This window comes from Molothrus ater, chromosome 3, assembly GCF_012460135.2.
Source record: "Molothrus ater isolate BHLD 08-10-18 breed brown headed cowbird chromosome 3, BPBGC_Mater_1.1, whole genome shotgun sequence".
Lineage (NCBI taxonomy): Eukaryota > Metazoa > Chordata > Aves > Passeriformes > Icteridae > Molothrus > Molothrus ater.
The window spans coordinates 23,351,269-23,378,238 of NC_050480.2; the positions used below are offsets into that span (position 1 = coordinate 23,351,269).

The window sequence follows — 26,970 nt, forward strand, 5'->3', positions numbered from 1 at the left end:
GCACATTTTAATTTGATAACTTTAAACCAAATCATTGCGTTTGGTGATTTTCACTGTGTTCCATAAGGCTAGTGTGAAACTTGCAAGGTGTGAAATATTTATGTTTGTATCAGCAAAATATGAGTGCTGTTATTCAGTTGTTGTGAAAAAGGGGGCAGTGTGAGGGCTTCTGTGGTGTATGAAAATTTCAGGATGTCAAAATAACACATTTGTGTTTGAGCTGTAACTAACTTGTACCACGTTTCTCTTCATTAAGATGGCCTTCGCCGGATATTGTGTCAGGTTGGTTTGCAAGAAGGGCCAGATGGTGAAAATTCTTCTCTGGTAGATAAGCTGATGCTGTATGATTCTAAACTGTGGAAAGGTGAGTTTTCTCAAAGCTCTGGAAAATGCTAGAGAATGCTATGCCTAAGTTTTCCTTTTATTGTATCTGCTAATGTTTGATCATTTTTACTGTGGTGTATTATGGATAATTTTGCCTAATTGGTTACAATCTCTCCCTTCATGATACACTCTCAAGTGTATTTAAGACGAGAACATACAGAGACCCTTTGGAGTGGGGCTGGTTTTAGGTCTAATTTTTCAAAGTGGTCTGAAATTAAAACTGACTTGATATATGCAGATGATCGTGATAGCTAATGGAAATTGAGTGATAGAGAAATTGGGGTTTGTCTGCTTTATAGGATCTCAGCATCCGTTTAATATCTACCAAAATGCCTATTTTTAAAGGATAAGGCAGAGTCTTTCTGCTTTGACTTGTGTTTGTGTTCATGAGGTATTCTTAAGCGTTCTGAGAACATTCAGTAAAAATTACTGTTCTGTTGTTTTAGAGCTCTTGAAACTTTGAGAGGCTGTTTGGTATAATGGAATTAGCTAAAAAAGTTGTAATTTTGAGGAAGGTGAGGTAGTTAGTTTCGATTCCATCATCGATTCTCTGTCTGATTCGATATCCTGCAAGGGTGTGTAAGGCCATGTGTAAGAAAGAGATGCACAAAGAACAGGTAGGGAATGATGCAATATGATTGCCTGGGGAGCTTCTTGGAGTACCAATAAAATAAGTAAGAAGTAAGGTGGAAAGTGGATGTGGTATGGAGAAAATTATTATTTTAGGTTTTCTTTATCTAATACCTTTGTCTTGAGAAAAAAGTCCTGGTGCTGCAAATTTTGTAATGTGAAAGTGCTTTTGTGGAGAATTACAACATTTTTAATGACAGGTTTTTTTAGGTTAATGTCTTTCATGTAAGCAAGGAGTAACTTTTGCATCTCTATTTTGACATCAATATTTCTCTACTTTTTCTCATATTCCATAGTTCTCTGCATTAAGGAAATAGTGTCATGGCTTTTGACTTAAAAGTGATCTACAGAAGAAATGATGCATATGTGCATTTGTTTCCAAGCTACATAGAGATGAATGTAATTTATATTGATAATACTCTCTGGGATGCTGTCCAGACAGACTAGAAATTCAGAGATAGCTTAGGTATTATTTTATGGAGATGTTCACAACTAGGAAAATTTGTTGCAGTTCCCAAGACTTCTCATAATAGTGTTCTCTTCTTTTCCCATCTAAATCCCCTGTTTATCCTGTGAAGGAACAGAGTTCTGTTCTTGTTTTGCTGACTTCCCTTATATTTGATGACATTCAACGGCGTTATCTCATACAGGAGTAATAAATAATGCCTCTTGAAGAATTTTGATTTGTTATTCTTCTTTATCCTTTGCTACCACCTTACAGACTTAATCAAAGCAGCTTCTACTCTGAGGTGCACATTTACCTCATTCTGTAGAAGTTTACTTTTCTGAATGTTTCCATAATATGTTGATAGAAAATAGTGACATGCAATATTTCATTCATTTTTGTTGGCAGGAGCTAGAAATGTGTATCACCAGTTATTCATGAGCAGTCTTCTTATGGATTTGAAATACAAGAAACTTTTTGCTATCCGCTTTGCAAGGGTAAGTATCTTTCTTACAAAGAGCCATTAAATGCTAAAAATGTCTAGTGAAGAGAGTCTAGTTAGCATACAGTGATTTAAATGAACTGTTACTCAATTTTTTTTCCTTTTTATGGAAGTGAAAACTTGAAGTTAAATGCTGGAAATCTTATTTTGCTCTTCAGTATATTAGTTATAATGGCATCTCATCTCTTGGGAAGGAAATGGCCTTTCAGACACCCCAGAACTAAAGCAGTTGAGATGTTTTTGTCTTCACCATCAGCTATGCAGGCTATCACTTCTTAAGAGCTAATCACTGCTCATTGTTGAGGTGTAAGCTGTTATCGCACTGCTTAGAAATAGTGCTGAAATTCAGTCACGCTGATTAGTATTTCTGCAGTAACTGTTATTCGAAATGCTTTAAATCAGCACTGCAAAATTCTGCTCACTCTGCTGCAGACTCTTGAGTAGAAAATAAAATAGTAGCCTTTATTGTGAAAATGAGAGTGAATAGATCTCACATGTGAGCAGATTAAGTTGTCATATTCTTTGTACAAAATACCGTAATAATAATCCATTAGAGCTACTCTTCCCTTTTTCATGGCATTAAAGTTTCCCAGAGCAGACATTTAAGTTAAAAAATCAGGTCAGTGTGGATTAGAGGTGAATTTCCCCTTGTTGTTTAGAATTACCGGCAGTTGCAGAGAGATTATATGGAGGATGATCACGAACGGGCAGTATCGGTGGCTGCTCTGTCTGTCCAACTCTTCACTGTACCTACTCTGGTGAGTAGTGCCTGTCTTTCTTTTAAAAACTGATAGTTGGCACTCCTTGCCTTTTTTTGCCTCCTTCTTAATAGAACTATGAGCGATTGCAGAGTGATTTTATGAAAGATGACCACGACAGAGAGTTCTCAATTGCTGACCTCTCGATACAGATATTCACAGTGCCTTCTCTTGTAAGTACTAAAAGACCAAAAAAGGAAATCTTTATTTGTTAAAAGCCTCTCAAGGTTCATAAATCAAGGCTGCAGATTTCTTTAACATTACTGTGGAAATGCAGAACAGTCAGACTGTTTGCATACATTGCTAGGGGTTTAGAACTTAAAGCATTCAACATCGGGAAGTTCCAGACTGGCTTCCCAGAGTGGGCTGGGTGTTTCTGTTTTTCTTTTTACATTTTTCTTTTACTTTTTTTTAGAAAGGTACTTTCATATTTAGTTAGAGATACATACACCTAACATTTAAATTTCTCATCATACTGAGCCACATTTACTGTTTGTAGAAGTCTATTTTATGGTTTGCATATCACGGTCTCAGAGCACCATTCTGGTGCAGTTTTATAAATGATCCACTTTATGTTCATTTTCCAATCAACACAAGTGCAAGCAAGAATTGTCTCATGACACTCCCTACTTCCTTGGGTACTTTGAGACTCAAGACTTGAGTCTCCTTCTTTAGATTTCCAGTTAACTTTTGTTTTGGTGCTACAAGCACTGTGACTTCTCCCAGCTCACCAAATCTGCTGGTCCTTCACCAGTTCCTTCACCAGTTTGTTTGGGAAACTTTTTTTTTTTTTCCAGTCTCCATTTAAGCCTGTCTTTGCTTGTATTATGAACTAGACAAATTAAAATTTGAAGCTGTACTGGAATAAAAGTCTGATTTTCATACCCAGAATTGTTTAAAAAAATAAATGTTTCTGAATCCTCCCAAATTTAATAAGCTTCATTGAGCTTTTAAATTCAATAGGAGCATGGCAATCACAATACTGAGCAAACTTCTTCAATTTCTTAGGGATGGATGATATTCATGGGAATTCAACAGGAACTCAAGATTTTGTTCCCATGATTCAGGACAATATTTATTGCCTCTTTTAATTATGATGCTTTCAGTAAGAATGTTGCCAGTATTCAGATTTACAGTTAGACTTAACCAACTAATGGATTCAGATGATTATGGTATTTTTGCCTTTGGCAGATGGGGTGGAACAATATTACTTTTTGAAAAAGTAATTTCAAACATTTCCCACGGCAGAGTAATTACAGTGCCCCTTTTGTACGTGTTCTATTTTAAAAACATGTAAAAAAAAAGCAAAGCAAGTGCATTTTGACTGTTGTGCAGAGTGATAGAATAGATTGACGACATGAAAGTAATTGTGATAAGCTTCTATCACATGAACTAAGTATTATTGTTTAATATATTTATAGCCACTCATTCTTAACTAAATGAGTAAGTTGAAGAGTTTAAACCACCCCACCATCCTCCAGTAACATTTTCAACTGATTTTAAACTGTAATTTAAGAGTTTGAGCTCTCAAGGAACTGTGGTTTTTTGGTTTGAGGGTGGATGCACAGCCCTGTTGGTGATGATTTTTTGGGAGGAAAATGTTAATCATTAGATTCTTTTCCCCCACTGCAGTAGCATTTTAGAAACTATTTTGGATTGTCATTAACAGCTGCAGAACCTGGAAGCTCTAGTCAAGAGCCACAATGTCATTGTGGTAGATCAGAGTGCCCAATACTGTTGAGTCTGCTAGCCAGATCCAAGGATTGCAAGGCTCATCCCGTTTAACCAACAGAATGGGGGAATTGTAGAAGTGTTCATGAGGAGGAGCTGGCAGTAACTTAGTGCCCCCTCCTCTCTTGTGAAATTGGCTTAGGTTAGGCTGGGTGATGAAGACAATCTTTGTCAGACTTTGCTGATTTGTTTCATGCAACACATGGATATATGCAGTAGACCTTGAGGAAAATTAGAGGTTATTTAATGAAATTTCCATGTGGAAATTGCATGTGCAGTTCTTATTGGCTCAGAAGAGGCTCTGCTTACCACAGCTCTTGACAGTTTGTAAACAGAAAACAGAAGAGCTGTCACTCCCCTAAAGGGCTCAAACTGTATGAGAGGAGACAACACATACTTAAAGGGAGGTACAAGTTAATTATAAGACATATAATAACATGTCTTGTGCCATAATTATATAGGTTAGCAGGGGCCTTACCATAGACAGCCTTCTGTACAGAAAGGATCTGAAAAAAGAAATCTGGCTTATGATAATTCTTTACTAGATTCCTTTTTTTTGTCTTCTGTGATTCTGTGAAAAGAGTGCTTTTCTGTGTTCTGTTCTAATTATTGATGTAATTATTTTGGATTAAAAAAAATAATGTATTTTATAAACTTCATGGTGCAGTGTGAAAATCTTGTTAGCTGTGCCTGTTAATTACAGCAAATTTCAATGTACTTTGGCATAGGCTCGAATGCTAATAACAGAAGAGAATCTCATGACCACTATCATCAAAACTTTCATGGACCACTTAAGGCACCGTGACATCCAAGGCAGGTTTCAGTTTGAACGTTACACTGCTCTGCAGGCTTTCAAATTCAGGCGTGTCCAGAGCCTTATTTTGGATCTCAAGTAAGTATGCTAACTATGTGCTGATTTGAGAAACTGAGGAGTTTAAAAAAAAATCAAAAATGAACACTTGCATCTTTCTAATCTCCCAGGTACGTGCTGATAAGTAAGCCAACGGAGTGGTCAGATGACTTGAGACGCAAGTTCCTCGAGGGTTTTGATGCCTTCTTAGAATTACTCAAATGTATGCAGGTACGTAAATCTGTGAATTACAAAATTGGGCAAAATTTAAGCAGGAAGTTAGCTATTATGATGTCAGAATAGAAGAAATTTTATAACTGAAGCTATAAAATCTTCATTTTATAACTTCAGTGCAGTATCACTTTTGGAGCCATTGCATTTTCCTAAAACATAACATCGTGCCTCGCTTCTTAAAATGTTGTTGTAGAGGACAATAGAAAGGAAGAGCAGTTCAAAATGAGAAGTGTAATTTAGGGCATATTTTGCACTTGTAGAGGCAGACAAGACAATTAATTCTGTGAGCAAAATCTGGTTCATCTTAAGTGTCAGCAGAGTTGCTCCTTGTATTGAGGAATAAATTGTTCCTGATGCACAAATAAACCTCTTCATTTGTGGTTTCATTCCCTTTCATTCCCCCAAGGTTCTTTTTACCTGTTGCAGCAACAATATGTTTATAAGGATAGCTAAGCACTGTCTCATACCTCTGCTAATGCTGTCACTGTATTTCAGTGATACATTGTTGAAATGTGTAATCTCTTCTTATTCTAGGGTATGGATCCAATAACTCGTCAAGTAGGACAACACATTGAAATGGAACCAGAGTGGGAAGCAGCATTTACACTGCAGATGAAATTAACACTTGTTATTTCAATGATGCAGGACTGGTGTGCATTAGATGTAAGTTCCTTCAGAGTTGTTTTTCTGTGTGAACAGGGATGAAACCCAAATATTAATACATGTAAAAATTTACCCAAACACAACTTCACCATAAGCCAAGGGCATCTTCTATGAGAAAATGCAAATCTTTACTGTATTTAAACACAAGTTTGGTTTTTACTGACCAGTTCATAAGAACATGGTTAAGCCTTTTGCAAATACTGCAGAGAGTTTTGTCACACATCTGAAGATTGTGATTATCACAAATCTATCAGGTTATAATTTTCAAAGAGGAGGGAATGGAGGACTAGGCCCTGGGTCTACCACATACTGCTTGATTATAAATCATGTTTCTGCTCCCTAAGTGTTTCAGGATTTCAGAACTTGAGCATGGTAAAATACAACTGTAGAATAAGTGATCCTGGAATACCTGAACATTGAGGCTGGCTTTAACCTGTTACTGGTAGTTAATGTGCAGTTTTTACTAACCTAGCATGACCATTCCTCAGAAAGTTACCATAATAATTACAAAAAAAACCCAAACCCAAACAACATACTAGTGTGTACTTTTCTAATCAGACATACCAGTACGAGTTTTGCAGTTTGTGCCCTCCTTAACTTGACTCTTTTGCTGGATTCCTTATATTAATTTTACAGGACTGTTGTTAAAGGTAAAAATTGCAAACCCTTCAGGGTCTTTATTATGTTGTCTGTATTATTTTTCAGAGCTGTGGTTTTTTCATAATCTCTTTAAACTGCAATCTTTCTTTTAGGAAAAAGTATTGATTGAAGCTTACAAGAAATGCCTGACTGTGTTGATGCAGTGTCATAGTGGGTTTACTGATGGAGAACAGCCTATTGTCCTCAGTATGTGTGGACATTCAGTTGAGACCATCAGATACTGCGTTTCTCAGGAAAAAGTTAGCATTCACCTCCCAGTTTCTCGTTTACTTGCAGGTATGAACAGTTGAAAAATATTTCAGGAAATGAAAAATGTTCTGTAGGTGTGATTTGTGTTTGTTTGTACATGAAGACACAAACAAGCATTGTTTAAGGCCTGAATAGAATTAATTGTGGCCATTTTCTAGCTGTTTGGTAACTTCTAGGCCAGATGTTCTCAATCACCAGAAAACTTGTTATCATTCAGGCTGGGGGAGATTGTCTCATGCCCTTGGATTTGTAATATAGGCAGCTACTGCTGCTTTTGCCAGTTGAGTGATGCAAAAGAGCTGGGACAAAATGTGGACTGTGGTCGACTGTTTGGGAATATGTTTAGCTGTCAGCTTAAATAGACTAATCAACATTCTGCTAGAGAACATATTTATCAAACACAGATGTGTCACCAGAAAATTGAGCTATGTCTTTCTCTTCATATTGTGCCTATCTTCTTCAGCAGTTGTGTTGAAAAAAGCTTTATGAATTTTAGTTTACAGAATCAGAAAGAATGCGATAAAAATAAATTCACAAATAATGAAGTGAAAAAGGTAATTCTTAGGTAAAGTGCCATGGCACTTTACCTAAGAATTACCTTTTTCACTTCATTATTGCAGTTCAGTGTCAAATGGCTTTGAATATTTGAATCTTTGAGCAAAGTCCTTCTGACTTCAAAAGAAAGCAAACCAGAAAACCTTCATGTGTTTTGTGGGGGCTTTATTCTAGTTCCTGAGGTATTTTATAAACTCACCAAGGTCTGATAAAAATGATGAGGTATCTGCTGTTGATTGTTTGTCCTGCCAGACCAAGGACTCTTGGCTCTCACTGTGGGGACATGACAGAGTCAAAAATAGGCAAAAATCTCACTTGTACTGCAAGGCTTATACAGATACAAAGGGAAAACTTCATTTCTCTTTCAATGTATTCTTTGTAATATGTTTCTTCAGGAAATAACTGTGTAGCTCCAAGGTGATAAATCTGGAGACTTGTCACTGTGTCTGGAAGAATGATCTGCGAGTAAATCAGATGACCTTTTTTGTCCTGTTTTAATCACATAAAATAATGTATGTAATGTTCTGTATGGTTTTTTCATGTCTTTTTGCAGGCTTGCATGTTTTGCTGAGTAAAACTGAAGTGGCATATAAGTTTCCAGAGCTGCTACCCCTGGTATGTAATTAAATGTTGTATATTCATTAAATATAATTCATGCAGAACATGAAATTGGTCATGTAAATGCAGGGTGATATTAAATAAAACAAAGGGCCTTTGTACTGTGAATTCTACTCAGAGAGAATATCTTTAGTATATAAAATTACCTTTTAAAAGATTGATATCTAGATATTCATGACTAGAGCATAGACAGGCAGCATTGCTCTCTAAGGTAACTAAGACTCAGGTTGCATAACCTCCTTTTTGTAATAGAAACTGTTTTTAGGAACCCCAGGCAAGATCTGATTTCTTCTCCTTGGGCTGGGTTCTAATTTTCTTCCCCAGCTCTTTCTTGCCTGCTGCCTGTTCTTATTGATATGCTGTTTCTTTAAGGGGTAGTCAAAAAAGGTGAAATGAAAGAGCACAAAACCTAACTGGGAGAAGAAATTTCAATGTCTTTGGAAAGAAGTAGTACTTAACCTTTGAATGAAATAAATGAAATTGCAGTTTTATTAAATTGCTGGTGTTGATGTTTTAAAATATGAAAGCTACTGACTTTAGGAATAAACTAAAGCCCTCGTGCAGTGGCTGTGTGGAGCAAAGACAGAATGTAAGTGTGATTAACAATGATTTGAAAGATTGTGAGTAGGTTCATCTAACTTGTTTGTTGGATTTGCCTGCCTTTTGTAGTGCCCAAATATTTCAATGATCTCAAATATCATCCTCCTTCATTTCAGTCCCATTTTCTATTATTTTCTCTGTATACATCAAAATATTGCATTTTCTTAATGCAGAGTGAACTTAGCCCACCCATGTTAATAGAACATCCTCTACGATGCCTAGTCCTATGTGCCCAAGTGCATGCAGGGATGTGGAGAAGGAATGGCTTCTCTCTTGTTAATCAGGTAAGTGCATAGTAGCTGTAGAATCACTCTTTTCTGATAGCTCTCTCAGGATAATTTCACAGAATCACAGAATCAATTAGGTTGAACAAGACCTCTGAGATTATTGGGTCAAACCCTTGGCCAAACACCACCTTGTGAACTAGACCACAGCACTCAGGGCCATGTCCAGTCGCTTCTTGAACACCTCCAGGGGCAGTGACTCCACCACCTCTCTGTGCAGTCCTTTTCAATTTTTAACAACTCTTTCCATGAAGAAATTCTTCCCAATGTCCAACCCTGAACCTGCCCTGGCACAACCTGAGGCTGTGTTCTCTTGTCCTGTTGCTGGTTGCCTGGAAGAACCTCACTGTATTTCTTGAAGTGATGGGCTCAATACTGGAGACAGCACTCGAGGTGGAAGCTCACCAGTGTGGAGTATGGAGGGAACTCTTGGTCTTTCAGACCCCAAAACCTTCTGTTTCTGTACTGATTTGGAATTTGACTTATGTCAGTCTTATGGAAGGCAGCTTGAGGTAGGCGTTTTTATCAGCACTGGCATCATTTGAGTATTTTTGCTTTTAAACTAGTCTTGGATTTTTTTTAGTCAAAAGTTGCTTTTTTATTTCAGGACTGCTGCAGTAGCCACTGAACTTAGTGCTCAGTGTGTAGACTTTTAATTACTGCAGTTAATGACTCCTGGCTTTTTTACTGTGTACTGTGCAGCAGCAGTTGGAAGTGCAGAATTAGATCTGCGCATCCGTGGTAATGCATTTATCACCTCCACATAAAAGTGTCTCAGATATAAAAATATGCAGCATTATGGTATTATGGCTATTTATATTTATAAAGTAGATGAAATCCAAAGACCCCACAGAAGCATTAGAAGCAGTGTAGAACGAAGTGTTTCTTGGCTTTTAGCTATAATACTTCTGGAGACTTTAATTTCTAAACTTATGTTCTCAATGTTTGTATAAATTAGGTGTTTCAAGCATAGCAGCTATAAAATGGGTACTGTGGTGTCAGTACCACCCACCAGGGTGATTGTCTCAAGTGATTTTCTCAGCAAGACTTAGATTACAACAGGAATAGGGTGTAATTCTGTGAGGTGTTAACTTGATTTATTTGCAAGAAAATTCCTTCAGTCCTGTCAGCCCTCATCTCCATTAGATAATTGTGATGTATATCTACTAGGAGACTGAATTAAGCTGCTCAAATATATTATATTCTGACACCTCTTGACCCTTGAAGGGTCTTCAGAAGGTGGTGTCCTTGTCATTACAGCAAAAAGAACTCTAGTTATGTACAATTATAGCAGTGTCCACAGTGCTGTAGATACACATCAAATCTGGAAGTTTTCAAATCAGCATAGCTTTTGGTGGTGATATAAGTCTCTGTGTTAATTTCCCCTGGTTGTCAGGATCTTGAAGTTAAGAGCTTCATTTAGTTGAGATAACTTCACTCCCACAGTCTGCAAGTCCTTTCTCTTTATTTTGGTTATGGGGAGAGCTCATGTTCAGCCAGCTCCTTTTGGATCTTTCCCAGATAATAGGAATGGGCATCTATATGTGTGAATTATTAGGATAGAGAAGAAAGGGAAGGCATGCCTAGCTGTCTTCATGTAATTCTGGTGGAAATGGTGTGTGTCTAGAGGAGACTTTAGCATGCTGAAGTTTGTTTCCAGGCCTATGCAGAAACTTGTCAACCTTATTTATTTTTCCTCTATTGTGGTAGAACCAAACTTTCCCTACTTTCAGTGCCATGCAGTGATTGTGGTGTTGCTGCTGCCTGGCTCAGTGCTGTTGAGTTTTTCCTGGGATGGTTTGGGTTAAGTATAGTTCTGTCACAATATTAACATTTTGCTGACACTGGCAATTCCTGAAAGATGGTATCTCAAATGATTAAAGAGGAATTCATGAAGCGAACAACAAACATTTCTTCAACTGCAAGGGCTTTCTCTCCTGTGAATGTCAAACAGTTAATTGCTAAACAAATATATTAAAACATAAGCTAAAGAGGTCAAAAAGATTTTTGCTTGTAAGTTTATGAAATTCAGACATGGCATCACTACAACGCAGTCAGCAACTATGATTGTCTTGTGTTTTTTAAAAAAGCTTTTTGCCTACAGATAAAATTGTATAATTTTTTCAAATTACAGATTCGTTTTTTGTTTATGAACACAGTATAGCAAAGTTTGTTTTTTACAGAAGTAAAATAATTTTAGATGAAATATTATCTGTGTTAATGATTGTGGTGTGGTGTTTTGGGTATTTTTTTCAGATTTATTACTATCATAATGTGAAGTGCAGGAGGGAGATGTTTGACAAGGACATAGTAATGCTTCAGGTAACCATGTATACCAGTTTGCATTTTTTCAATTTTTTCAATGTTGTATTTTTACATATTTTCAGGATGTCTTTGTGTTTATGTTTATCTTCACCAGGACCTTTTTAAAGAAAAAATGTCTATTTTTTTTGTGGAAGGACTTCAATTTTCTTATTTTATCTACGTAATTATGGAATGATTTTTAAAAGGAAATAACTATTGGTTGTAATACTTATTTTTTAACTACAATTTGAAAGTTCAGAATTTTCTGTTTAGTGTATATATGCCATATCTTCAAGAATGTAGTATTTTAACTAATGGGTGGTGCTGTACTGGTAGTTGCATGAGTCTGTGTGGTATCAGAAAGGCAGTCAGTGTATGTGTTGATTTTTTTGGTTTTCCCCTTCAGAAGAGATTTTGCAAATGTGGCAGTCTGTTTAGCTCTATGACAGATGCAATGCTTCCACATTGAGAGCAATATAATCTAAAATTTGCAGCTCAGGGTGCATAGTTCACCTGGACAGCAAAATATTTTCTTGGGAAGTCCCTCAAATCTTAACTGGAGTTAGCAATACCCAATGGGATAAACATGCCTCAAGATATTTCTGCTTTCAGACACAGTTCCCTGAGGCTTGATCTGCCCCTGATTTTTAATGATCATTTTCAGCTGCCAATTTGGGTAGATATCCTTGATCTTTCTTGGAAATTTATTCTGTTTTAAAGATGGTCCCATTAGCAATAGTAAACTAACAACAAGTATTTGTAATTGGCAAACCTTGTTTAATAAACAGAAAAAACTTCAGCCAGTAGTTTTCAGAAATGGAAATTTCTGAAAGTCAGTGTTTGTTCTGCATTGAAACTTGAGTATTTTTCATTCCAAGAAGGTTTTGGAAGCTTTGCTCTGCAATCTTCAGCCTTTCTTTAGAGGATTGGATTTTGTTGTTAAAATCTTCAGTGGTATATACTAAGTAATATTATGCCTGCTAGAATAGAAGCTAGCAGGAACAAAATTTTAGAGATAAAAACAACCAAACAAAAGTCTCACTGAAGTTTGTTTAGACTGCTTAAGATAGGAGGAGCAACTCTGAATATTTTGCATGATGCCCTTAAAAGGGCATCAGAAATTCTTGATAAAGCATAGGATTCTGCTTGTCAAATGGGCTTACACTTCTGTTCTTAGTGTCCTAAGGGTGTAAATGTCAATGTTAAGTCTTCATTCATAGGATTGAGAGAGGAATTAATTTTATAAAGAATATACAGTTAACATCATATATAAATATACAAACATGCTGTGATAACACCCAATCTGTTTTCCCTTTATAATCTTTTTTTCCTTTAATAGACAGGTGTGTCTATGATGGATCCAAATCACTTCCTGATGATAATGCTGAGTCGCTTTGAACTGTATCAGATCTTCAGTACTCCAGACTATGGCAAAAGATTTAGCACAGAAAATACTAACAAGGTATTTTATGCACTACTGCAATAGAAAAGCTTCAGTTTTGTTTTTCAAAGTGTATCAGATGCTGTTCTACTGAGACATTTCTTGATAAAAAAGCAAAGCTTAGCCTATTTTAATTTCATTTGGCCAGTTTGCAATATGCATAAATGTTTTTACCTGTCAAACAGGTAAATATCAGAAAATGTTGCCTTATTTTTGCACTTATGACTGTGTTTCACCATAGCTCAGTTTGGGAGTATTAAGGGTGAAAACAGACAATGTTTTGAATCTCTGAAAAGGTATTTTCAGCATATGGAATAATTATTGAAAAATTTTTGTTTTTTTTTTTTTTTTTTTTTTTTTTTGTTTCAGGATGTTGTTCAACAAAATAACACTCTTATAGAAGAGATGCTATACCTCATTATAATGATTATTGGTGAGTTCAAAACATATTTAATTAATTTTTTTAATTTAGGCTTTTTAATGGTTTGGGCAATTTTTTGTTGCTATCTCAGGTTTTCTTCTGTTGTGAATGTCCTATAGCTCTGACTTCTTTCCTAGTAGAAAAGCCTTGGATCTAGCTCAGATCAATGTAATGAATTTTTGAACACTGGTGGGTGAACATAAGATTTCACAGAAGACACCCTATTTTCCAGCCTTTAATTTAGAGAAGAAGATAAAAAAATGTTTAAAAGCAACAACAAAAAAAAGAGGTGTATTTTATTTCTGCAGGTGAAAGGTTCAGCCCTGGAATAGGACAGGTAAATGCAACAGATGAAATCAAGCGAGAGATCATCCATCAGCTGAGCATCAGGCCAATGGCTCACAGTGAATTGGTGAAGGCACTCCCTGAAGATGTAAGTCACTGGCTATGGAGGGGAGAACCAACTTCCACTTTATAAGGCTGATTGCTGAAAAATTGTCTTATGCAAGTCCATGTCACTTAATGTGGAATGAGAGCAGCATGATTATGCTCAGAGCAAGGTTAGCATGGGTACAGGTTAATAGTTCTGATGGCAAGGGTAGGTAGGAAAGAGGCAAAGAAGGAACAACATATGAAAGAGGCAGGAATCTGAGAGCTTCTTCAGCTCCTTTCTCCTTTTAATACTGTTTCTAATCAGGCCATCTGGCCAGCAGCCTCTGCAGGCTGCTTGTACAGCCTGAATTAGATGTATGGAAGTGGGTTGTTTGAACTATGCAGAAATATAAGCTGTTATATTTTAAAGCCTAACAATAAGTGAAAAGACATGGAATCAGACACTGTATTATGACTTGTGTAACATAAATGCATCATTTACATGAACAGAATAATTTTTCTTCATTCTATTATAAGTACTTCTGTAGGACATGAAAGCTTGCTTTCGTTTCTCCTTTTAGTATTTTTGAAGCAATCTTTTAAGAATTATTTTTGAAGACAGTCAAAATTCCAAAGTTAATGTTTTACGGTACTGGTAATAATTTTAATGATAAATTATGAAATATTTTACTTTCTTCTAAATATTTTAAACTGAAACAATTTGAAAAATCAAAATTCAAAATTATTTAAGAATTATTTAGGGTTGCATGAAAGAGCAAATTCGATTTAAACTGGAGTTCTAAATTATATTGTCAGTCCTAAATACTTTTTCCCTGGCCTGGTAACTGTAATGAAATATGCATTGGTGGAAGGGGATGGGAATATTGAAAGAAAGAAAATTTGTGTGTGAAGTATTGTTACATATTTGAGCTGATGTCTCATGCTGCCTTTTGTGGTTGTGTCAGCATTTTTCAGTAACAGGTCTTTTTAGCTATCCAGTATTTATTTCAATTTAAAGGCCTAGAAATCAGAAGTGCTGGCTGTGTATTGTAAAAATGTGCTGAACAAGCTAACTTAGAGTTTTCTTCTGCTACTGTTACATCCGAGTTCATTATGACAGGGAAAAGCAGTACAAATGAGCCACTTAGAGTGGCATGACTTTTTCAAAGAACCTTTTGCAGAGATGGTGTTCCTGAGTGTATTTTCATGTTATGTGGTTCAGTGTTCTCTTGAGTGCCATTAAAATGACTTTGTACTACATTCATTTTGCATGCTTTCTCTAGTGTTGTGTGATATTTGAATGTGTTTATTCCAAGAACTCCAGTAACACAATGTCTTGCCTTTTCACTCCATGTAGGAGAACAGAGAGACAGGGATGGAAAGTGTGATTGAAGAAGTGGCATGTTTCAAGTATGTTTCCCTTTATTCTAATGATTCAACTTTAGAAATGGAATGTCTCAATTAGTGAAAATGAGAGAATGAAACAGAGAGGGCTGAGTCATGGTGATTTCCCATGGCTTTAATCATGTGCAGAATTCTTAATACTGTTACTTAATTTCTACAATGCCTGTTAGGCAGTGTTTGTTAGCTGTTCTAGTAACTATTTATTCTCAGATGTTAAGAACCAGTGGACATAAAGTGTTTTGTTTCTTATTTTTTTTTGTAGGAAACCTGGATTAACAGGCAGAGGGCTGTATGAATTGAAACCAGAATGTGCCAAGAGCTTCAATCTGTATTTCTATCATTTTTCAAGGGCAGAGCAATCAAAGGTAACAAGTAGTTTAACTTCCTGGGGCTTATTTTGTGCCTTTTTTTTCCTCTTTGCCTTTTTCCAAAGCTTACTTCTGTGAAGAAGTATTACCAGCTGGATATTAGAGAATTTGCCCAAGATTTTCCAGTGATTTCTGTGCCACTAGATTCTGTGCCCCATACAGAGCTGTTGAAATCAGTGGGCATTCAGGAGCTTGTCTGTGGGTTCCCTTGCATCTTATTTTACTGAAAGTATTTGAAACAATCTGTATTTTCCCTTACCTTTATGGAAATTGCCATTTTAGCTCAAACTTGCCTTACAGTTTTATGCTAGGAAAAGAATCCAGGCTGGCTCTAGAGGAAAGATGAATTTTGAAGTTGCATGCCCTACTTTACAAGTAGAACATAAGACACACTGCAAAGATATGAAAGCTTTCATGTTTATTTAAGGCTGGGAAGAAACAGTAACAATGTAGTAAAGCATGAATGCTTTTTTTTATTAGTTTTATATTGGTACAGATTTTGAGTAATGCTGGCAATGTTCCTTCTCTTTCAGGCAGAGGAAGCACAGAGAAAGCTGAGAAGACAGAACAGAGAAGATACAGGTATTTATTTTTGAGAGGAGATGGGAGAAGAGGGAATCGCATATCAAGCTGTGTATTGCCCTGACATTTATACCAACTAACAGCCTATTCAGGGCTAGAGTAGAAATTGGTTAGAAATGAAGCAATTTCCCTTATGTCTCCCTGGCTGTAGTCAGGGATCTGATTTATCATGGAACCAGCCTTCTGACGAGTTTATTCCTTTGGCTTTTCTGTTACAAGGCATGCTGAGTGGTGCAGCCTGTATTGGTAGCACTGTTTATCAAGCAGCTGTGTTCTGCCTTAGGATCATGGAAGGGTTTGGGTTGGAAGAAAGCATAAAGCTCATCTGGTTCCACCCCCCTGCCTTGGGGTGCTCTATTAAATCAGACATTTTAATTGGGTGTTGCAAATTTTGGAGAAATGTCAAACACACCAATTTCCCTTTCAGCACTCCCACCACCAGCTCTTCCTCCTTTCTGCCCACTTTTTGCCAGCCTGGTGAACATCCTGCAGTCTGATGTCATGCTCTGCATTATGGGAACTATACTGCAGTGGGCAGTGGAGCACAATGGCTATGCCTGGTCAGAGTCCATGCTGCAAAGGGTATGGGTTTTTATTTAAACTAATGCTTATGCTAATGGAGGAATGGTCATTACAGCGTTTTGACATGATTTTATAGATTTGAGTTGTTTACTTGGTGTCTGAGATATACAGAATACTGTGAATGAGAAACAAGTGGTATTTCCTGATATGCAAAACTAGGGAAACCCCTCTGCCTCTTGATGCAATTTATTTTTTAAGTGAATGGAGGACCCAGGTAAATTTCTAATGGGATGCACACGAGAGGGAAGAATTCTGCTTGAATCAGGGGCAATAATGTTTTTTGTGGTAGAGAACCCATTAATCTGAGTTGTTGCATATTAAGCAGCCATTGATTTTTTTCTTGATGTTCTTTGCTTATTTTCAGTTCAGGCAAAATCACTTTAGGAAAAAGCCATGAAAGTGCACAAAAAAAATTTTCTAACTTGAAAATGTATCCGCTTTTGAAAACTTTACTGAGCTGTTTGTTCCTTGCAATTTATAATGATCTTCTGAAACCTGGATGGTTATTGCAGATTTTGGTGTCATGATCACCGTTTTCTGGGATGTGCAGAGATGAGTAGTAAACTGCCATCCAGGGGCTGTTTATATTGGGCAGAGTTGTTGGTTTAAGGTCCAAATCCAAACTTTTTAAAAATATTGATGCATTTTTAAATAACATTTTGCAATGAAACCCCAGTTTTGAAACTATTAATTTTTTGACATCCAGTCTTATTGAGTGTATATTACCTTTTACAGCTAAGTTTAAATTAACATAAGCAGTTATGTATAACACAAAAAAAGGTGAAAATGGAAAGATATATTAGTATTATAAATCACAACAATGTAGTACATTTAGGTAATGTAAGAATGCTAGGTTTTAGAGTAACTTTGAACAAAATAAGTTGGTTAGGTTTTTTTTTTTTTTGACTGAACTAAAATTCAGCCATTCTCAAAACTGTGAAATTCATTAGGGACCTGTCACTTGCTCAGAGACTTGTGGCATTTTTCTGTGATGGTGCCATGCAGTTGTACTGCAACTTCCCCAAGTCAACCACTTTTGTTTTGGAAGCACTTGCAAAGGTGCATATGAGATATCTGCAAGAGGTGGCCCATACCTAGTGAGATCTTGTTAAATAGATGCGACTGACTGAGGAGAAATTAACTGTTGTTTATTAAAACAAGTTAAAAAAACTTCAAGACTCTCAACAGGTTTTGCCACTTTTTCTGTAGATACTTGGCCTGTTGCATACTAGTTGTGTTACAAATTTTCAGGTGATTATCCTTTCCTTACATGGGTGTCAGTGTTGATTCCAGGCATCAGCAGACCTTTGGGTCTGGAGCATCCTGCCAATTTGTATAGGGCTGTGAAATGGCAGATGCAGCATGATAGAGTTTGCCACCAAGAATGAAGTATCTCAGCTTCAAAATGCCATTTTATCATAGTGCTAAATAGGGTAATTAAATTTTTTAAGTTCAAGGAGATTACAGCTCTTCACTGACCTAAAAATCAACATTTTATAATGTGTTTCTAGAGAGAAGAAATTTAACTTACAAATTTTAATTTTTTGTTGCTTAACTTTGTGTATAAAAAGGACTTAAAGTCTGCTTCGTGCTTGTTCTGTCCTGAGACTTGCAATAGTAATGCAGGGGGTAGGGAGAAAGATGAGAGTACTGACTTCTCACTCATTAGTCAGGACAGCAAACAGAAAGAGGCAAGTATTTAATATGGATTTTATATGGTTTCAAACAAACACTGTTGCTCCTGTGTAATGTAGCTTTGGAATTCTGTATACAGAAATAACTTCAAATATATTCATAATAAATAATTGTATTACGTGACTTTCTTGTTTCTTAATGAATTACTTAAACTATGTAACAAGATTATATGAATTATGTAAGAAAAGAACTAAAATTTGTAATTTTTACCTAGGTTTTGCATTTGATTGGAATGGCACTACAAGAAGAAAAACAACATCTGGAGAATCTCAGTGAGGAGAATGTTGTAACATTTACCTTCACTCAGAAAATATCAAGTATGCCTTTCTTTTCAAATGTATAGCAAATTTGAAATAACTGAAAATGCCAGGATCTCATATTTTATTCTTTTGAAATTGTATTTACCAGAAGAATATATTTATTTATGCATCAAAATGTTATCAAGTTGACTACAGATAAATGCTTTCTACTTGTGTAGATTCTATGATGGTACAACACTAAGGGCATTTTCTAGAGGAGAAATCCACAAGTTGAGTAATTCCCTCTAGATCTGATTCTTAATATCTTTGACATCTCAATAAAGATTGCTGCATGTGATCAGATGCAATTGCAAAAATCATAGTTGCATTCTTAAATAGTCTTTTAATCTTGTCACTCCTTTGTGTCATCTGACTAATGCCTCTTGTTTTGCTAACACATGGAAGTTGCATTTAAAGTAGTGGGAAATAAAATATTGGCAGTTCCCAAAATGAAAACAGCCTGGGAGTACATACAGTGCATTTCTTTTGTAAGAAAATACAGTCGGTGAGCAAAACTTTTCAGGATTTAGAAGTTATTCATGAAAAGGTTTGCAATGGGGGAGAATTAAAATTACATATTGTGTCTGTCTGTTGAAGGAATTCTTCAATTGCTGAACAGGCATTGGGGTTTCTTGTTTTTAATGTTAGTGAGTGATTCATTTGCCAGTAATTGCATAATCAATTCTCATTGTAATTTTTCTCCCAGAACCAGGAGAAGCACCCAATAACTCCCCTAGCATACTAGCTATGCTAGAAACACTGCAAAATGCACCTCATCTGGAAGTGCACAAGGACATGATCAGATGGATATTGAAGGTAAATATATTTTATATTACCGCTGAAAATCATGGAAATGAGATTTTTGAAACTTTGCTAGTTACACTGGGATGATTTCCTTATTTCCCATGTGTATTTGTTGTACCTAGTTTTGTTCTTATGGATTCCAATGCTTCACACTGTATAGTCAGTATTATAGTATATAATTGTTGTATTCTCATGACCCAAACAAATTAAAGCCTTTTTTTTTTCTTACAGACCTTTAATACTATTAAAAAGCTAAGAGAAAGCTCTTCTTCAAGTCCTGTGGTTGAGACAGAAGGAAATATTATGGAGGAGGTAAAAGCAATCTGTAAGAGCTGATCTGGAACAGGTCTGGGTGGTGACTAGCAAAGGACTATATTTCTAATTGTAGCTCTAAATCAAACATGGGAAGCATCAGTGACTTCTGAAAATCTGTCTCACAGTTTATAGATCAAACTCAGTGGTTTGAAGAGCCTCTTGGTAAAGTCCCTAAGCTGTGCTTCTTTGTTTCATATATTGTCATCTCCAAGTCTTTTGTAATTCTACTCCATAGAATTGTGTGCAGTACAGTCACAGCATTAAATGTTTCTGCTGCTCTCATAATTTCAGACTCCATGGAAAGTTACTAAAAGAAATGGTTGTCTGTATATTCTTACCATGCAGATCATTCCAGAAAAGCTCTGCCAATGTGTGTAGCTGGACATGACATTCTAGGTACTGCACACAGACCTTGGAGCGCTGTAGTGCTCCATTGAGGAATGCAGCTGCTGGGGAGGGAGAGCAGCACCAGAGATGAGACATGTCACTCTCTTACCCTTCTATCCTAGGAGTGCTTAAAGGGAAGAGAAATGCAAAATGTAGTTAAAGGTTGAGGGGAAGAGGCTCCCCTTTCTAGATCTGCAGTTCGGCCTGGCATTGAACACAAGCTAAAGAAAAGAGGGCACAAAATAACTCTTTGGTAGACTTTTCTTTTGTCTATCATGAGATTTTCATTGCTTTGAGGTCAGTAGAAGTTACACATAGCAGTAGCTAAAATAAATAATCTGTTGTAACAAGGCTTCAGAAATGACTGAGTGAACAATACAATTTCAGAGTTCACGTGATAAAGACAAAGCGGAGAGGAAGCGAAAAGCTGAGATTGCCAGGCTGCGCAGGGAGAAGATCATGGCCCAGATGTCTGAGATGCAACGGCACTTCATTAATGAAAACAAAGAGCTCTTTCAGCAAACTCTGGAGGAGCTGGATACTTCAACCTCTGGAGCCCATGAAAATAGGTAAAGGCATCTTGTTTAAATGTTTTCTCATTAATGTTTACTTCAGATTGTCCTATCGTTACCGCTTCAAAAAGCTCTTTTTTTGATCTTGATGGAAAAATATTTGTTAGTTTCTGAGACAAAAAAACAGCAGTAAGTGGAACGCTTCCCTCCCCTTCTCTGTCAGAATTGTGGGATAAATATAAACATAAACAGGCAAATAGCTTTTTGTACAAAATCACCCAGTAAATTATTAATAATGCTGAAGAGACTATGCTATTAAGCATAGTAAATTGGAAATAGTTGATTATGTGTCTGTTGAAGATCTGGAAGAAAATCTGTTTGGTAGTTGGAAATATGAATTAGAGAATCCTAATGATTTTGTGGGGAAGTGGAGAGTGTTTTCAAAATTCATATCAGACACTTAAGGGATGGTGATGATGGAGGGCTGCAGATTCAGTTTCTGTGTTAAACTGGAGTGGGTTATGCTATTGGGAGGGTTATGAATTTTTTTCTGGAAAATATATGCTACTTCTGGGCACACAGAAATTGTTATATAAATGCCAAAGCTAATTTTTGTCAGGGAGCATTTATCATAAATTTAAGAAAATCACTAAGCACACATAAGTCATGATCTGAATTATAATGTTTTTCAAATAATTTGCTCACTAATATTCTTTAAATATTCTAGCCCTGTAATTTCAGATGCAAAACTCACAGCCTTGGGTCCAGAGCAAACCAGAGTAGCTGAACCCAGACAGGTTGTTATGTGTATATTGTGCCAGGAAGAGCAAGAAGTTAAAGTGGACAGCAGGGCTATGGTCTTGGCAGCATTTATTCAGCGATCAACTGTGTTGTCTAAAAATAGAAACAAAAGTACTCCAGACCCTGGTAAGTACTGTTCATGGTTATTTTAAATATTAAAGAGTATTTGGGTTACTGTGACAACAACATTTTTTCATCTGAGACAGTGACATAGTCTTCTTAATTAACTGTTTCTGAATGGCTTCATTGTAATCAGTGGCAAAACTCCCATATTTTTGGTGAGGTAGAAATGTGTGTGCTGAATAATGTAAATCACTGTGAGGCATGAGCTCAATGTTTTGCCATTCATTTGTGACAAATTATTTATAACTGTTGAAAGAACCCTGAAAATCAGAAGTGTTTGTTCTTAAGCCATATCTGTAACATCAGAGAGAGGAGGTGTTAATGCAGTGCTTTAAAAGCAGAATATGTACATTTTCTTCCTCTCAGTTATATCATCTGAAATGCCTCTTAGTGATAATAAAAAAATCTTGGATTTAGGTACTTTGTGAAACAGGTTGGTGACCCAAGGGCATTGTTACAAAGGTTTCTCTAGGTTCTGTATGTGTAAACAGGTAGAAATCTTTGCACTGAATCACTGATCTCTGAAGATCAGTGTCCTTGAACTCATTGTTTAATGGTGCTGAACCACCAACGCTGCAGGTTGATCTTGGGGACTTTTACCAGGGCCCAACACCTCTGAAAGCTTGGTTTGAAGCACTTAAGTAGAGTACATACACCCAAACCAAAGTAAAGTGATACTTTTAAATAATTTAAACAGTTTAAACTGTTATGGATTAGTAATGTGTTTTATGCTTATTCAAATGAACTACACTTGTGTGATAAATAGTAATGCAAAGGTGGCCACATTAATCTGCCATCAAGTTTTATGATAAATGTTTATTTCAAAGTTGTTTTTTTTCCTTTTAAATACAGAAAAGTATGACCCCTTATTCATGCACCCAGATCTGTCCTGTGGAACACACACGGGTAGCTGTGGACATATTATGCATGCTCATTGTTGGCAAAGGTAAAAGGCTATATTTAAGTTTTCAGTTCAAATAACATGTTATGTTATCAGTTTGCCTCATGGCACGAATTTTAATGGCAAAATTCCTACCATGTAGTAAACTTAAAAAGGAATTTCAGGAAGTGATTAAAACAGCTTTCTGTTGGATAAAAAGGAGTAGAAACCAAATGCTGTAAACATACTCAAAATAATTTTAATTTACTGTTATCTTGGTAAAGAAGAGTCCAAAGCCATGCATGGCAGCTTTCATTGCCTTTCCTTGTTTATCCTGATGCATAATTCCCTGTGGTGCATATATACCTGGAGCTCATATTTTTTTGGGTTTTTTTGCAATTCACTGCTAGACTGCTAGAATGCTTTTGCTGTTTCTTCTGCTCTCTACTGAGGTTTTAAATGACAGTGCATCCCTTGCACTCTTAATTCCTCCAACAGATTTAATTTGAAGTAGAAACATTGGTGAACTTGAACTAGTTCAAGTTCATCTTCAGCATAAGCTCAATTTTATCCTTTGTTTCCTAGCATTTTAATAAAGCCTTTTGCACTTATTTTTTATTCTTTGATTTTTGGAGGCATATTAACATGCTTAGTGCTGCGTGGTGCTAATGCCATGTGACAAATTTGAACCATTCATGCTTCTGACTTTGATTAGGCCCTTGGTTCGCTCCTTGGCATGGCTTCTGAAGTGCCTAATTTCAGATTCTGCCTTGTGTATGAAGAGTGTTAGGAGCTCCCAGAGATTCTGTGGCTATTACCACACACAGGTTTCATTTGTGGTCTTTGATGTCATTGCTCACTGAAGATAGGTTTTTAATCTTCTTGTGTAGCTCGTGTACAGTCCTTTGTGGTTACCATAATCTCCTGGAAATGCCCTTAGGTGCCTGTATTCACATCATTTTGGGGTCATCTCTGGGCATGCTTTAAACCACATCAGAGGCCTCTGGAATAGCAGTTACATTTAGCAACCCAGTGAATTCAGTTCCTTTTTCATAGAGGCTACAGCCAACAGTTTTTTTAGCTACTGCTGTTTTGGTTGTGGCCTGCAATAGAAAACACCCAAGGATAATGCTCATGGCATCTTCCTAAAAAAATTATGTAAAAATGAGTTGGGTTTTTTGATTTGGTTTGGGGCGTGGGTTTGTTTGGTTTTGTTTGTTTATTTCTTAGTGTTGGGTTTTTTTGGGTTTTTTTGGGGGGGGGGTCTTTGTTTGCTTGGGGTGTTTTGTTTTGTTTGGGGTTTTTTGTTTATTAGTTTGGTTTGGTTTGGTTTGGTTTTTTTTAATACTTCAACTTCTCTCTGCCTCATCCGCTTTTTTCCTAAATGTACAGTTCAGACTTAATCATGATTTTAACAGCCCAGTCAACTTCAGCACTTTGGTAGATTTTGGCAGCCAAAAGCACTAATGCTTTATCAGTCAGAGGGCAGAGATTTTTCCTTCTGATAATAATCTTACCTATATTTCAGGAAAGGCAAAACTGTGTCTTCCTGAGAATTTTTTAATTTCTATGTTCAAGTAATAATAATTTGCCAATAATGTCTTCTCTTTTCTAAAGGTATTTTGATGCAGTTCAAGCAAAAGAGCAACGAAGACAACAAAGATTACGAGTACACACAAGTTATGATGTAGAAAATGGTGAATTCCTTTGCCCACTTTGTGAATGCTTAAGCAACACTGTTATTCCTCTGCTTCCTCCACCAAGAGTTTTGTTTAACAGGTCAGTTTGGTTTTTAAATGTCCTCAATAAATGTAAAAAAAACAAGATGCCAAACCAGCTACACCCCAGAGCACCTTCCTGAATGTTTGTTGTCTTCTGTTCTGATAAACTCAAGTGGATAGCCTTACTGTTTTAGTTTTTGGATTTTACTTTGTTATTGTATATTAGGAAAGCGTAGGACCTGCAGAAAAAGAACTGAACGTAGAAAAATGTATGGGCAGCAGGGAAAAAAAGCCCATTGAGAAACAGATGAATGATGTTGGAATGCCTATGAAATACTAATTCTGTCTTACAGATTGTTTTAACAGTTTTTTGGGATATTTTTTGACAGGTTAGACTTTTCAAGCCAACCAAACCTAACTCAGTGGATCAGAACAGTATCCCAGCAAGTAAAAGCCCTGCATTTACTTCAAAATGAAGACTGTGCAAGTAAGTCTGAAAAAATCTGTATATTTGTATGTGAAAATGTTATAAAATTCATAGAAGAGACCAAGCACTTTGGTTCTGCCACAGTGGAGTAGAGGGATGATGGCAGAAGTGGCAAGAACAGCTTGGGATTTGTTTCTGGTGATGGAATTTCAGATTCTGCTTCTGCACTTTTCTATAATGTAGAAATTACATATAGGTGAATAATCAGTGATTTATTACTTTTTGTTTGTACAGGCCATTCTGGTCATTCAGAAAAAATGGATCAGCTACAATTACCTGAAGGATTTAGACCCTGATTTCAAACTGAAGTATGTATTTACATATGAACAAATAATTAAAAATTCATCGTGAAATCATAACGTCAAAATAGAACATAACTTCTGTGCTAGAAGGTCTCAATAGTTATGGCAAATATATGAATTTTGCTTTAAGTAGAAAGGTTAATATTATTATGATGACATTGAAGTCCATCCCAGAAGTCCTAAATAATTCAGTAGAATTTCAGACGTGAATGTGCAAAGTCATTGTGCAGAAACGTGTTGCAGTTATATAAATTACAGCATGAAGATAAAGTTTTGTACTACTTGTAGCTGGATGAAGAATTCATCATTATAGCCAGCAGAACATTTGAAACATGAAGGAGAAGATTATGAAATGGAGAGAATATTAATATGTAATTTAATCTGTAAAGGTGTATTTGTATTTGGTTTCACATTCTCTTCACTTCAAGAGAAAGCAACAAAACTTGTTACGTGGTGCACACCGTGGTCTGACAGCTACACGCAAAATGCAAGACTCTTGTCCCAGCTGATGAGAGGTTTAGCTTTCAGTCACACATTTCTTGTAATTTAGCCTTGACTTTATTGTCTTTGAAGACTATATATTCTTAACACTAAAAATGAGATTGGTTCCAAAAAAAAAAAATCAAAGAATAATTGGGGATCTGTCACAAAAAAATGAGGTTGCAGAATACCAGATCCAAAGAAGGATATTGGAGTTGTTGCTTAAATTTTAAAACTCCAGTTGTTCATCTGTGGGGTGAATGCTTATCATTAGAGGTACTGTGCTGCCAGTGGAGGAAAGAATGAATCGGTAATATTCTTTTCTTTGTTTCAGGAATCCTTATTCTGAGAGCATAAAAGAGATGCTGACAACTTTTGGTACGGCAACTTACAAAGTAGGCTTGAAGGTTCATCCAAATGAGGAAGACCCACGTGTACCTATCATGTGCTGGGGCAGCTGTGCTTACACAATACAGACTATAGGTACTGATCTGTTCATTTGTCTCTTTTATAGGAGATTTTCAGAATTTGGTTAAACTCACAACAATGAATTTTGTTGGTTTCTTTTCCAGAACGAATTTTAGCTGATGAAGATAAGCCATTATTTGGTCATTTACCTTGTCGACAGGTAAGGAACAAATAGCAATTCCTTTCTGAATTGGTGGAAAAAAGAGGGACTTCTGCTTCATTGGTGAGGAATGTCTACATTTTAAGTTATGGTTATTGGATAGTTTTATTTGTTAGACCCTATTGTTTAGTTGATCTGTATCTGATCATTAATCACATCTAGCAAAACTGTTACATTTTTTTCCTATAAACACATAATTTATTAAAGCTGCAGTTTCTCGTGGCAACAGTCAAAATAAGAATGCCAAAAGGAACTTGCATATTTGCATAAACATAAGTATCTGTCATATACTTACACAATCACACTGCCCCCATAAACTGCAGTTGAGAGGCCTGAGAAAAATGCTGTTAAGTCAGAAGACCTTTTCATGTTGAGGAACTTCATTAACTGTGGCAGTGTCTCTTTTTCTTTGTTTTTACAGGATGACTGCCTTACGTCATTAACGAGATTTGCAGCAGCTCACTGGACAGTTTCATCTCTTTCAGCAGTACAGGGTCACTTTTGTACTCTATTAGCATGTAAGTTTGACACCTTATGCTGGGTTTTTTGTGAAGATATATATGAGTACTTTCAGAATGACTGTTAGTACTGAGCTGGTATTTTTACCTATATGTGTTGTGTCAAGAAAGAAGACATTCTTTGGGACGGCAGCTCCAAGAGAAGCATGGATATTTTGCTATGAAGGAGCACTCTTGATTCTTCATTAGAGAAAGATACCTAGAGTAAACGAGAAGGAAATGTGGTCCTTCACAAAAATAATCCACTGGAGCTTTAAACATGAAGAAATTAAGATTAATATAGTGTGGAAAGGATATTTGCAGAAGTCTGTAATACATCTGCAAACTTCTCTCTCTTTGAAAAGTAGGATCTCTGATAAGACAGGACTTACTACGTAAGTA

General features: G+C 36.3%; 1 protein-coding gene across 1 annotated transcript in view; it reads left to right on the forward strand.

Annotated features, from left to right (window-relative positions):
- UBR2 (ubiquitin protein ligase E3 component n-recognin 2) overlaps nt 1-26,970 on the forward strand; it is a 55,599-nt gene that overhangs the window by 18,234 nt on the left and 10,395 nt on the right. The window contains 30 exon segments of the mRNA XM_036380003.2: nt 257-364; nt 1,868-1,956; nt 2,794-2,892; nt 5,179-5,342; nt 5,432-5,531; nt 6,069-6,197; nt 6,950-7,133; nt 8,215-8,276; nt 9,053-9,163; nt 11,420-11,485; nt 12,807-12,929; nt 13,278-13,341; nt 13,638-13,762; nt 15,059-15,111; nt 15,368-15,470; nt 16,007-16,055; nt 16,483-16,637; nt 18,547-18,649; nt 19,338-19,447; nt 19,667-19,747; nt 20,525-20,706; nt 21,377-21,576; nt 22,426-22,519; nt 24,071-24,232; nt 24,564-24,661; nt 24,896-24,951; nt 24,953-24,969; nt 25,778-25,926; nt 26,016-26,071; nt 26,493-26,589. Coding sequence (XP_036235896.1) covers nt 257-364; nt 1,868-1,956; nt 2,794-2,892; nt 5,179-5,342; nt 5,432-5,531; nt 6,069-6,197; nt 6,950-7,133; nt 8,215-8,276; nt 9,053-9,163; nt 11,420-11,485; nt 12,807-12,929; nt 13,278-13,341; nt 13,638-13,762; nt 15,059-15,111; nt 15,368-15,470; nt 16,007-16,055; nt 16,483-16,637; nt 18,547-18,649; nt 19,338-19,447; nt 19,667-19,747; nt 20,525-20,706; nt 21,377-21,576; nt 22,426-22,519; nt 24,071-24,232; nt 24,564-24,661; nt 24,896-24,951; nt 24,953-24,969; nt 25,778-25,926; nt 26,016-26,071; nt 26,493-26,589 — 3,189 coding nt within the window.